This window comes from Sardina pilchardus, chromosome 3, assembly GCF_963854185.1.
Source record: "Sardina pilchardus chromosome 3, fSarPil1.1, whole genome shotgun sequence".
Classification (NCBI taxonomy): Eukaryota; Metazoa; Chordata; class Actinopteri; order Clupeiformes; family Clupeidae; genus Sardina; species Sardina pilchardus.
In genome coordinates, this window is record NC_084996.1 from 26,731,166 (window position 1) to 26,743,686 (window position 12,521).

General features: G+C 44.3%; 1 protein-coding gene across 2 annotated transcripts; it reads right to left on the minus strand.

Annotated features, from left to right (window-relative positions):
• Positions 1 to 1,121: 1,121 nt before the first annotated feature.
• Positions 1,122 to 11,330, minus strand: znf598 (zinc finger protein 598). Of its 2 annotated transcripts, none has more exons than XM_062532596.1 (12): positions 11,028 to 11,330; positions 8,661 to 8,773; positions 8,417 to 8,546; positions 8,080 to 8,291; positions 7,511 to 7,728; positions 6,899 to 7,016; positions 5,922 to 6,238; positions 5,698 to 5,758; positions 4,464 to 5,350; positions 3,269 to 3,431; positions 2,796 to 2,940; positions 1,122 to 2,269 (listed from the first exon to the last, which is right to left on the minus strand). In XM_062532596.1, exons 1-12 carry the CDS (start codon positions 11,199 to 11,201, stop codon positions 1,871 to 1,873), a joined length of 2,937 nt encoding a protein of 978 aa, XP_062388580.1. In that variant the 5' UTR covers positions 11,202 to 11,330; the 3' UTR covers positions 1,122 to 1,870. The 2 variants fall into 2 exon arrangements, with proteins under 2 accessions (XP_062388580.1, XP_062388579.1); XM_062532595.1 differs by having other exon boundaries at positions 4,464 to 5,353.
• Positions 11,331 to 12,521: the final 1,191 nt, after the last annotated feature.

The window sequence follows — 12,521 nt, forward strand, 5'->3', positions numbered from 1 at the left end:
ATGTATCTATGTTCTGAGATAGGCCAATGTACACAAAGTAATTGATTGTAACACAGTACATTATAAATGGAGTACGTTTGTGAATCTGGTCAGGGTCTCGTGTTTCCTGTTTTAACACTGCACTCTTGTTAAACTGCTTCATGGACCAATTTTTTACAGCGCCCTCGTTTGTTCTCTTTTTATTTTGTAAACACATAATATCCTCAGGCGTGATAGCCCATCTTGTCTGTAAATGCTGTTCATAGAGGACTTATTGTTGTCAAACTGAATGTCTTTGGACTGCAGTTGTCTGACATTACGGAAATAAAAAAAAACATGTTTTTGACGAGTTGGTCAGTTTGTGATGTGAAACCTCATGCTTCCTCTCACACTTCACCTCTCCCCCACAATCACAGTCACAACACGTCTGCTTGTATCTGTTATAGTGAGCTTTGCAGAACACTACTTTGGAACACTCTCGCTTAACGGCATCTTATTCAGCGATGTGATAGTCAGGCATTTAAGAAATCTTTCTACCTGAAGCAGTGCAGCTGGGACACTTTGAATATTCACTGAAAAAAAAGTCAACCAATGAACATGTGAAAATCTTCCTTCACAAAGCCAGTCTAATGAAAGTTTGAATGTTGACTTGATAGGTCTTAAGGGGTAGCTTCTCATAATTACGATTAAAAAAAAGACTCTTTCACTTACTCTGCCCACTTTCATCTCTATTGCTAGGTTCATGATAGTATGGCAGGTGTGTAATATATGTGGAATATATTATATTCTAACCTTGGATGAAACTGATTTTAATATGATGCAATCTGCTCATAAATATGACTCAAACATTATGCAATATTTGCAATACGAACATATCAAATGTTAGTGCAAGACTACACATATACTCTTTTAAAATGTATACTAAATATGTGTACTTATGCATACTAAATATTGATGACAGGTTGGCTATTCTTTGTGAATGATTACATTAACCATAACAACCACACAGATAGGGTGACGATAACCAGTGCAATGGTGATTCAGGCATGAAATGTTCATGAAGTAGGCTACTTACACTCAACAAGCAATCAAAACTAAACACAGTCAATGGTCTGCCATCATTTTAGACAGACACCCTCCTCTTCATGTTGTATGCCTTTTAATTGTTTGCATTTTTGTTCACATGACATTAACCTCATCACTTTTTTTTTCTCCAATTAATGTATTGGGTGAGTTGTGAGGGATGCTCGTGTTCAGGTGGGGAAAATGCTTAAATAAATACTTTAGTTTTCCCAAAAGGCAAACTTGATAAAATTCTTTCAAAAATTCAACATATTTAGAAAAGAAATCAATACAGGCAAATCGAAAAGACTTCGGCTGAAATTAACAACTTGCTAATTTTGCCACCTTTTTCATTTGAACTTAATAACAATTGGGTGACAAACTCACCTGTTTAAAACACGGCCCCCCTGATGAACAGCAAGATTAGCATGGATTATACCATGTGGGTTTTAGAAAAAAGATTACTTGCTTTAGCTTTTCAAAAATGTTCAAGTAAAGATGACTTATTTTGCTTAAATAACAAAAAAAACGTGTTAGTCCTGCTTGTCTGGAAAGGGAAATGAAGGACCCCTGGACTAGTCAGGTTATCTCCTTTCTGTAACATAGGGCCTACATTTCCCAGAATCCAACACAGGCGTATCACATTCCCCATTCATTCTTACATCAAGATCACACCCTCACTGGTAGAAGCACTCAATCACTCTCCTCAAGCCTTTTAATAAAACACTCTGGAGATGCTCTGGGTCATCTGAACTAGCAGACAGAGCTGGCTGTGGCTGTAGCTGTGTGGCTGTGCACGTGAGCGCAGGCAAAAAAGGGGCTTTATTTATTAGCTGATGATCTTACTGATAGCCTGCAAAGAGGGGAAGTCCTCCTCGCCCCCCATGTGCAAGGTCTTGTGGGAGTTGAAGTCCTTCGGGGAAAGCACCTGCCTACAAGTGGGGCACACCTGGCAGTCCAGCTCGGGGCCCAGGCTGGGCGAGCTGGTCTGCCAGGCCGTCTTCTTCTTGTTCTTCTTGGCCTTGGCTGCCCCACCACCACCACCACCACCACCACCACCACCACCCTGCTGCTTCTCCAGGGCCTTGAAGTCCCCGTGGGCAGTGAGAAGCTCCTGCTGCTTTTGCAGGTCCGGCAGCAGCACCAGCAGCTCGTTGAAGACTCTGTTGAAGTTGTCGCCCAGCAGCTCCTGGCAGCTCCGGTGGTACTGGGCCGCTGAGATCACACCCTTGGAGGGTTAAGAGAAGGGAAAAAAAAAAAAAAAAACGAGGGCAGGTCATTATCAGTGCACACTACAGTAATTTCCTGCATATAAGCTGCATTGTGTATAAGGCGAAGGACAGTGTTTTATGCCAGTTAAAAGAAACAAAACCATATAAACACCATAAACTGCCCCCCCTGTATTACCCTCATAGCCAAAGAAATTTAGCAAAATTTTAAGCCGCAGCTAATAGTCGGGAAATTACGGTACTAACTTCACTGGAACCAATTACACTGATGGGATATACTGTATCCCCAAAGCAGTTGTGCCCTCCTCTTAAGAAAATAGGAAACCTCTCAGTAGGAGGGCACATGCAAAAACACTCACCATTCCAGTTCAGTATGATGAACATATAATGCAATACACAACACACTACAAAAACCTCAAGACTGTATCTTATGGAAATCATTCTCACACCAAAGATAGCTTTCTAAAACAATTTAAAAATATTTCAGACACTAAGGCCATCTTTATGAATGGAGGCGTTGGTTACCTGTCGGAATTGTCCAGAGTAATTCTTAAACTCGTTGAACTTAGACTCATCGTTCTGAAGGTAGTTTTTGATTGACTGAATCAGGTCCATGTTTCTCTTTACGAAATTGTCAGGTTTGAGGTAGGTCCCAAGAGACTGTGTTGGTCTGTAGAAGAGACATAATTGATTATGGTTATGGGATTTGGCATACTGTTTTGTCCAAAGTGACAACAATATCATAACGAATTTAACAGTGAACATTTATTTCTACATTTGGGAAAATAGCAATAATAAACAATATCAATAACCTAATGAAAATAAACAATGAAAAATAAAGACCAAAATGTGTACGGCTGGTCAGACCATCAACAAATGTTCAGAAGGTACTGATGGTGGTGTGATCTGATTGGCTATTGAGTGAAAATACCAAAACCAAAAAAAAGAAAACCACAGACATTTTTACTAGCTGAACCAGGCAAACAGGATTCACCCACCGATTGGCAGCAGTAACAGGAGGATCCACAACATTACTGTTGAGAGGAACACCTGTAAATCCAGGGGGCGGTTTGGTGACCATGGCTGCTACACCCCCCAACCCTGGCGGTGGCGCTGGAGCGGCAGCCTGTGTACTCTTCAAGGGGAATGCGCCTTTGAAACCTGGGGGTGGAAGGACATCAGCAAACCATCACGGTATGGTATTGACATACGCCCACAATAAAGGTGGGCCTTTCTCTCTTATCAGAGCAGTTAATTGGATCGACTTGCAGATAAACTGATATGAGAGTCTTAAGGAACTCCTCATCAATGACATTTCTTTCATAGCCAAAACGCTCTGCACAATGGTGCCGGCATGAGTGCGATGCATCCTGCGTTGGACTTTCGATTGCATTCGATTTCATTCGTTTTCAATGCAACTCCACCCAGCAGTGTCGCTCTTGGCCCCTGCTGCGTTGAATTACAACTTTATTTTTTACTGAGTGGCATCAATGAAAACATTGTTAATCAAATGCAAGATTTTCAGCATTGATATGCGTGGCAAGTAACAATTTGCAGAGCGCTTAATGCCGATACGAGGGTCAGCCAATGACAACCTGCTTTTAGGGCATATTCAACTCTCCTTTTATGCTACTGCAGTAACTGGTATTTGTCTGTGTTCATCACAACATCATATCTGTTCATCACACACAGAAATGTTGTAAACTAAAATTGTACTATAGCTTGCATTGGCATTGTATTTCCAAAACTGAATCTGCTAGAACACAAACGCATACATCTATCCATCCCAATCTCCCCTTTCTCCCTGTCGCTGTCCAACTCAGCCAAATGTCCCCATTATCATTTTTGATCAACACCCTGCAGGCCAAAGCCCTGAGTTCTTCACTAAAAATGAATAAAAGGCAGAACTTTGCCTTGATCTATTGTGAAAATCTCGATAGATCTAGTAGTCTATGATCTGTTACAAGTACAATCAATGACATACAAGACTTGAGAGACACGACAGACTGTTGAGTGAACGAGCAAACGTGTGCTAAAACGCATAACAATGACGACAACGAACAGTACACACTGAGCTTCATGCTTGCCTGTCAGTGCAGTACCGAATGAGTTTTCAAGCAAGATACTATTTATTTTTGTTGGATAAACTATCCCTTAAAACTCATCCAAAAGAGAAACCAAGGGGTACTGTACCAGGTGGAGGCTTTTTGGAGATGAGGGCAGGGAACTCTTCCTCCATGGGCAGGGGTGGAGAGTCTGACGCTGGCAGTGGTTTGGCAACAGGAGGCTGCTCTGTAGGGGCCATGGTGTAGCCGCTGCTCTGCATCGCGGCCCTTTCCGTGTAGCCGTTCATCACGGCGCTCGACTTGGGCATCGACTTGGGCATCCCCGCGGGAGTGTTGGGGTTCAGTGCAGAGGCTTTGGGGACGCCGGTGTCCGGCCGCTTGCTTTGCGGCACGTTCTCTTTGTGAGCGGCGCTGGACGCCATCCCGCCCAGGTCCGTCGGTGCCCCCGGGGCGCCGGAAGACGAGGGGCCGGACGGCTTCTTCTTCTTGCCCGCCTTTGTGGCGCTGGGCTGGGGAGCAGGGCCTCCCTTCACGGTCAGGAGCGAGGAGATGTCCAGCATGGTTGGCACTGCCCGGATCTCCTTGACCGTCTTGCCAGGGAGGGGATCCTCCTCGTCCGACGAGCACGGCGACTTGATTTTCGGGGCGGGTTTGGGAGCCTCGCTAGTGCCGAGCTTCTTCTTCCGTTTGGACGAGGAGGAGGAAGAGGAGGAGGAGGAAGGCAAGAGGGGTTGAGGGCCGCTTAAGGAGCCGTGGGCGGAGGCGGGGGGAGGGGCGGGTGTTTTGCTGGGCAGGACCACCGTCTTGCTCGCGGCCCATGCCGACCCGGAGCTTTCCGGCGGCTTCCTGGGTTTGATTTTAGAGATGAGCGCGGGGAAGTCCTCCTCCTGGAAGGACGACTTGCTCCGGGGCGGAGCGCTGTAGGCGGGCGTCATCGGCGCGGAATGCTGCGCGCTGGAGAGGCTGGGGAAGTCGTCCTCCTTCAGAGTGACTGGAGCGGGGGGTTTGATTGAGCTGCTACACAGAGAGAGAGAGAGAGAGAGATGGGAGAGAGAGGGAGAGAAAGAGAGGGAGGGAGAGAGGGAGGGAGAGAGGGAGAGAGAGGGGGAGAGAGGGAAAGAGTGAGAGAGAGGGAGAGAGGGAGAGGGAGAGAGAGGGGGAGAGAGAGAGAGAGAGGGGGAGAGAGGGAAAGGGAGAGAGAGAGTGAGAGAGAGGGAAAGAGGGAGAGGGAGAGAGAGGGGGAGAGAGAGAGAGTGAGAGAGAACATCATGTCCTATCATGTCATGGTATGTTATCTCACGTGTGATCCATTACTAAACCCAGGCAACAGAAAAGGTATGGCAAGCTGAGCACATGCTTACCTCATAACAGGGTAACCAGCAAAGTCATCTCCCATTGGTGCAATGTTTCCCAGCATTCGACCTGGAAAACAACGCAAGCCGTAATTCTACTAATGTCCCTAAGCATGAAAAGCACACCAAAACGAGCCGGGAACAAATGACTCAAGGACAGAAAAAGAATGTGGAACCAAGACTAGAGTGGCTCGATGCGTGTTTTATGCCAACTTCACACTCTCGGTCCTCACCTTGCGCTTCGCTGGGCGGTTTCGCAGTGCCTCTGGCGCTCCTCATCTCCTCTGGGTCCATCCTCTCTCGGGACTTCTGTGGGCCTTTCTCAGCAGCAGCAGCGGCAGCAGCAGCTCTCTCCTCCTGCAGCAGCGCCCTCCTGCCCGGGCCTCGCTCTTCTTGCCCCCTCCTGCCCGGGCCTCGCTCCTCTTGCCCCCTCCGGCTTGGCCCTCGCTCCTCCTGCCCCCTCCTGCTTGTTGGCCCTGGCCCTGCTTGGCCCTCCTGCGTGGCCAGCGAAGCCTGAAGCGCCGCCGCCACGTCCCTCTCCTCCTCCTCTCTGCGCGCGCGCACACACACACACACACACACACACACACACACACACACACACACACACATACACACACACACACATTTAGTGTACTATACAACCAGCTCTTCACCACCAGAGCTTTCCCCCCTGCAGCATGCCATGCACTACGACTCGACGCCACCTTCAGTCGTGCGTGAGGAAATCCCCCTCTCAACAGTCACCATTCATTTACCACGGGCAATGGCAAATTGTGCACAGAGCAGGGGGACGTAGTACTATAATTAAACTGCTGTCCATAGAAAATAAATGCCGACCAGAATTTGATCACGTACTTAATGAGTATAAAATGAGTCATACTGCCCAAGTCAATAATTAACGTGATAAAACACTTTTATGGAGAGGATTGAGTATAATGCAATCAGAAGCAACTCATTGCTCAATGAGGGATTCTCTGGAACGTACCTGAGGTAATGTCTTCTAAACATTTTTTTTCTTATTCTTAGGACTTTCATAAACTGCAGTAGGCTGTGCAACTCAAGCCTTAATTTTTGAGCGTTTATTTGTTGTGCACGCTTTGTTGTTGGAATTTAATGCAAATTGAATTCAAATTGAATTCAAATGTTCTCAATGGGACTGCGTAATCTGAGGGTCACTGGTATGCGGAGACTGGAATTGGGCTCTTACCGGTTGTATCTCCAGCTCTTCCTCAGGTTCTGATGAGCTCCTGAGGCTCGTGCTCTGCCTCCTCGGCCGTGCCTATTGAAACGCTCCACCTCGTCGTAATCGTCACCCCCGACCATACCTTCAAAGAAGCACACGATGACAGTCAGTGAATGGGAGGGAAACTAAATGATTATCAAACTAATCCTCAGCAAGAATCTGTTTGGTAAAATGATTTGAAAAAGCCCTGCACCTGCACAGCAATGAATAAGTGCACTGAATAATCAGATAAAGGCAGCTCTTGCTGTCAAAAAATCAACTTGATCTTAGACTTGATCTTCTGGTATCCCAGGAGATTCTATGTCTACTGCATTTATTTACATATCTTGGAGTCTGACAAATGGATATCAAGGGATAATAGATGAAGCAAAGAAACATTACGTATCAAATGCACAAAATACTAATCAAAAACTGTTGTTTCCCTCCCTGTCTTAACACGATTGCATCATTATTGTCTGCCTCATTTAATTTCACGTCCTCAAACACTGCCTTTTAAGAACACCATTGCCTTCTCCTCCTCCTCAATTCATTAACAACACCATGGGGGGGGAGGACAGCGAGTGCCGTCATCATCACCTTCATTCCTCCTCTGCTGACGCGGGGCGTAGCTGAACTGCAGGTCAATCTGTCGGTTCTGACGGGCCTCGGCCCGGTTCTTGCTGTGGGCAGCAGCCTTGTGGGCTTTGTAGTCGATCTCGGTGCGGAAGGCGTGGGTGAACTGCTCCGTGCTGCAGCGGCCTTCCTCGCAAAGGTAATGGCTCTCCCGGAAATGCTCCATGAGGTACTGATAATCGCTGTAGAAAAGTCAACCGTTTTAGTTTTTTTTCAATAAAAAAAAACCCCTGCTCAAAAGGACGACTATCGTATGTTTGTGAATTACTAGTACATACAGTAAATACATTCCTCTCCAATGTTTTGGAAGCTTTAACACTGCAAGTCATGTTTCTGTAACTACAGTATCCCTACTGCTGTTGCCCATAGTGATAATATGTCCTTTGCACTTCTAGCCTTGTGACAACACAGATGAGCTGCGGGACCACAGCACATATGTAGAGGAGCATGTGCTATATTTCTGACTTGGAGAAGAATAGTGCTTCTTACAAAACCAAAATCAGTATACAACAATCTAGTTTCTAGTTATTTACCTGTAGTACTCTTGTGCTCCATCTGCGTCGCAGAAATGGCAGAAGTAGTGATCTCTCCGTAGATGTTTCAGGAGCTCGTCGTTATCCAAGTAGCGTTCGTCGCAGAATTTGCAGAGGGGGTGCCCTCTGTGAGATGTGTCGTCTGGGTCCCCTTGTGTTCTATGTCGAGCCAAGTCTTTACGGTTGTACCATTTTTTCTCATATGAAAATATCTGGGGGGATGTGACAGAAAACAGTTTAACAGGACAACCACCAACCAACCATTCCATGTGGCATCAAAACACAACAACCATCCCAGCAATAAAAACGCAGTAATAAAGTATACGCACTAATTTACCTTCAAGTGCTTGACACATATTTTGCAGCAAAATAGTTCATGCTGTTTTCTCATGTGTTGTTCCAACTCTTCAAATTTAGAAAAAACCTTTGGTTCCTGACACTGTGGACACTCTGATAACAAAATTCGCCTGCAATAGAGATTGAGAAATACCTGTCAAACACTGGCACACATACCATGTAGCATACAAAACACAGAAAATGAATCTCACATAATTGATCAAAGACTACACAACTGCACTTACCGGTACTGTGCATAGATTTTGGCATCACTGAAATAGATGTCATCCTTCTTCTCACACTGTAACTGATCAGTTGGAAGTGATGAAAAAGGTTGGAGTCTTTTGACAAAGATAACCTGGAATACAAACGGTAGAAATTTAAATTCATAGATTGATATGGACATCAGCAAGCCCAAGAGCACAGTCCAGAATGGCTTTTTACCAAACTGTTACCCTTGACTGGAATAATTATCTCACCCTTGGTATTTGCCAAACGTCATTTCATTTTTCAAATACAACTGACGCTGCATAAACACACGTCATTCTTCTATCTAGTGCAGGGGTTTTCAAAGTGGGTGCCGCGGCACCCTGGGGTGCCGTGACGCATGCTCAGGGGTGCCGCGGAATCTCTAAGGCTTGATAATTTAATGACATTTTAAAAAGCATTATCCATTTCAAAATTAATTGTATTGCACTATCAATTGAAAACTTATTTGCAGCACAAACAACAATAGGCTACAGTTTGTCGTACTGTGCTGTATATGTAGGCTAGCCTACTTATTGTTATTGCCCTACGTAACGTCAACAACAGTTCGTTGACTTCGTTCGTTATTCCGTAGGCGCAATGGATACGTTTTTAAAGAGAACGCCATGCATCTCCACAGGGACAGACCTCGTAATCTGACCACACGAAATCGGCAAAGAGAAAAGTGAGGCAATATAACGACTCCTACCTCCAGTATGGGTTCACTTGGGGTGGCGAGGTAACGTGTCCCACACCAGTATGCCTGGTCTGCAGGGAGACGTGGGCTAACGATGGCTACGGCTATTGGGGAAGTTTGCGCTTCAAATACGAGTCCACTTATGCTATGGCCTTTGCCAGCTACTCGCTAACATGAGGACAAATTTACAGAGAACTTTTTATTTTGCAAAGAAATGGCCAACCATGCTACCGGAGATGAGATATTCAAGGTGACAGATGAATACTCGAGGAACAATAATCTTAGCTTGGATATGTGCGTTAAGTGTGTGCACTGACGCGGCGGCCTGGATGACAGGTCGGATCAAAGGCGTCGTAACGAAAGCTATGCAACATAATTCTGCCATGGTAGCGACGCATTGCATGGACCTGACGGACTGAATGAAGTCGTAAATATAGTTAATTATGTTAAATCACGTTCCCTTTAAACACGGTTATTCACTGCCCTCTGCAGTGAAATGGGTTCAGGTCAGGTGGTTATCATGTTGTCTCTTCACATCCTGATCACCATTTATTCAAAGTTCAATTAAATGAGTTGAATGAGAGTAGTTCTTTTGAATAAAACAAAAAAAAGATATTAACTTCACCTTATCATAGTAATGCCTATGATAAAAGCAGTGTTGGCCTATCCAACATATCACAAGGTTAAAGAAAATGGCATGAAGTACAAATATAGTACAAAGGAGGTTGAGAGTAAAAAGTAAAAAAGAAATTAGGGGTGCCGTGGATGGAGAGAAATATGTTTATGGGTGCCGTAAGCCAGAAAAGTTTGGGAACCACTGATCTAGTGGATAACAGGCCGTTCAGGTAAAAAAAGGACTGGTGTTAAATTAATGTTGTGCCGCCAAAAGAGGCAAGTGCCTGAGTCAACATTTCCATACCAACTCATTCCGCTGTCCTAAGGTGGCTGGCTGACATGTATACACAAAGATAATGTAAAGGAATGACACGTTGTCCAACACCCAGACTTGGTTGTTAAGTAATCTCACTACAAGTGATTGCATAATCCTACCAGCCACCCTGAACCACTGAAGTTGATGTTACTAGCAGGATGAGTTAGCTATCGATAGCTGTGCCAGATAGATCACAGTCATCTAAGCACTTAACGTCAAACAATTAAAACCCTGTAGTTTGGTTGAAAGGAAGAAGAAACATGAATCACCTAACCCACACAACAACATAACGACAGAGAGAGATACATCCACGAATGTATGGCTAACGGTAGATATGGAGTTATGTATACATAGGTAGGTCTAGCTACCGATAATAGCTAGTGTTGACGTTAGCCATCTAAGTTTCTAACTTAGCTAACGATGAGTGTGTAACTATGCAAATATGAAACATCACGTCAGTTCTTCTCTTCGTGTGACCAACTACTCATCTATTTGACAATAATTACTATTATGGGACAATAACGAATTGAGCTAGCGGTAAAGCAGCAAAGCTATCTATCCAAGCTGTCATTGCTATGTGACCAACTAGCTAAGTGGGCCAAGCATTAGCTAGAGATAACTAATGTCCTTCCGCTAACGTTAGCATTAAACTCACTAAGTAACCTTGTGTTTCATTAGTTCAGTTAGTCACTGTAAACAAGACATCTTTATGATGATTTACTTTAGTTAGTTACCAACCTTGTCAAGTTCCTCCCGGCAGACGGCGCAGTATTTTTGCTCACATAGCACTCTCATCTTGGTGGAGCAACGGTAGCACACCGGGTGATCACATTTTCCTAGAGCGAAAATCTCGATATCTTGACAGCAGAGCACACATGTGCGTTCGGTTTCTTTCATAGATGTTGATTCCATGGTGTAAAGGCACAAATTTACAAACAGATAGGTCTACAGATGTGAAATCCAAGTATTAGATCTGAAATCCCGAGAAATGTGGGTCTCTCAAGCTTGCGTTGTTGGCTAGTTATGCTAAGTTTGTGTTGGGTGGCTGGGTGGCTGACGACGATGTGCATGCTTACGTAACAGCATGTACCAATGCATTGTGGGTCAATTGAATCTCGGGCTATCTACAGACTGTACCTGCTATCAGTACACGCGTTCTTTCCTTTGATAATTAAAACATATTTGTTATGATAAAGCTGTTATGAATTTGTTATGATTAAATTTAATTGAATGGTGCATTTATGGATTTATTATGTCAGATTTGCCGTGCATTCCTAGTCTTATTTTGGACTCATGTGGTGTGAATGAGATTTAGGCTATTCCCGAATTCACCCACATTGTGGTGTTGAGGATTCCATTTGTTCAAATTATATCTAGTCTTAGAGCCCTACTCCTGAATGGCTGAGGTTCGCAATTGCAGCCATTGCAGCCAGTTCAACATTTGCACTGGTTATAACTCAGAAGCCTGCACATTATCCAATATACCTGTTGGCCTACAGATATCCTGGCGACCCTTTTATGAAATAGGTGGCCTATTTTGAATAAAACAAGTTACCACCTCAAATTTTCTTGCACATAGCCCATAGTCCTAGTCGCTGGCAGATCAGGCAGGGTATGCCAAGCCTATATTCCTTCATGAAATTCAAATGCTTTTGACATTTGGATGTGCTGCATTCAGAATCACTTGAACAAAAATATGCATTTCTTCCAATAAAAAGAAATATATATCCACTGGGTATCAATCAGGACATCAGAGGTGAGAAGGACAGTAATTCCAATGTGAGATTAGAAATCTACACATGACAACCCAGTGTGCAACGTTTCAGCAAAAAAAATAGGCCTATGGTTTCATTGAGAGGAGTGGTAAACATATATTTCAATTTCCACTTCAATTTAATTTCACTTATAGAGCGCCAAAACATTACACATGTCTCATGGCGCTTTACAGAGTGTTAAACATTCAAAGAGAGCCCATGAGTAACAGGGGCAAGGAAAAACTCCAGAATTGGAGATACATATACTGTAGGAAGAAACCTCAGACAGATCCACGACTATATGCTGGCATGTGGTGCAATTTTCTGGGTGTGTCTATCCATAATTGAAAAGGGATATTTCAGCAACAAAAAAGGCTGAGATGTTCACATAGTCACAGGGGACTGTATGGACAAAAAAATATTTTTTGATATTCATTAACCAAACAGCATGACCTTGGACTTCCATAACTTTTGCTTG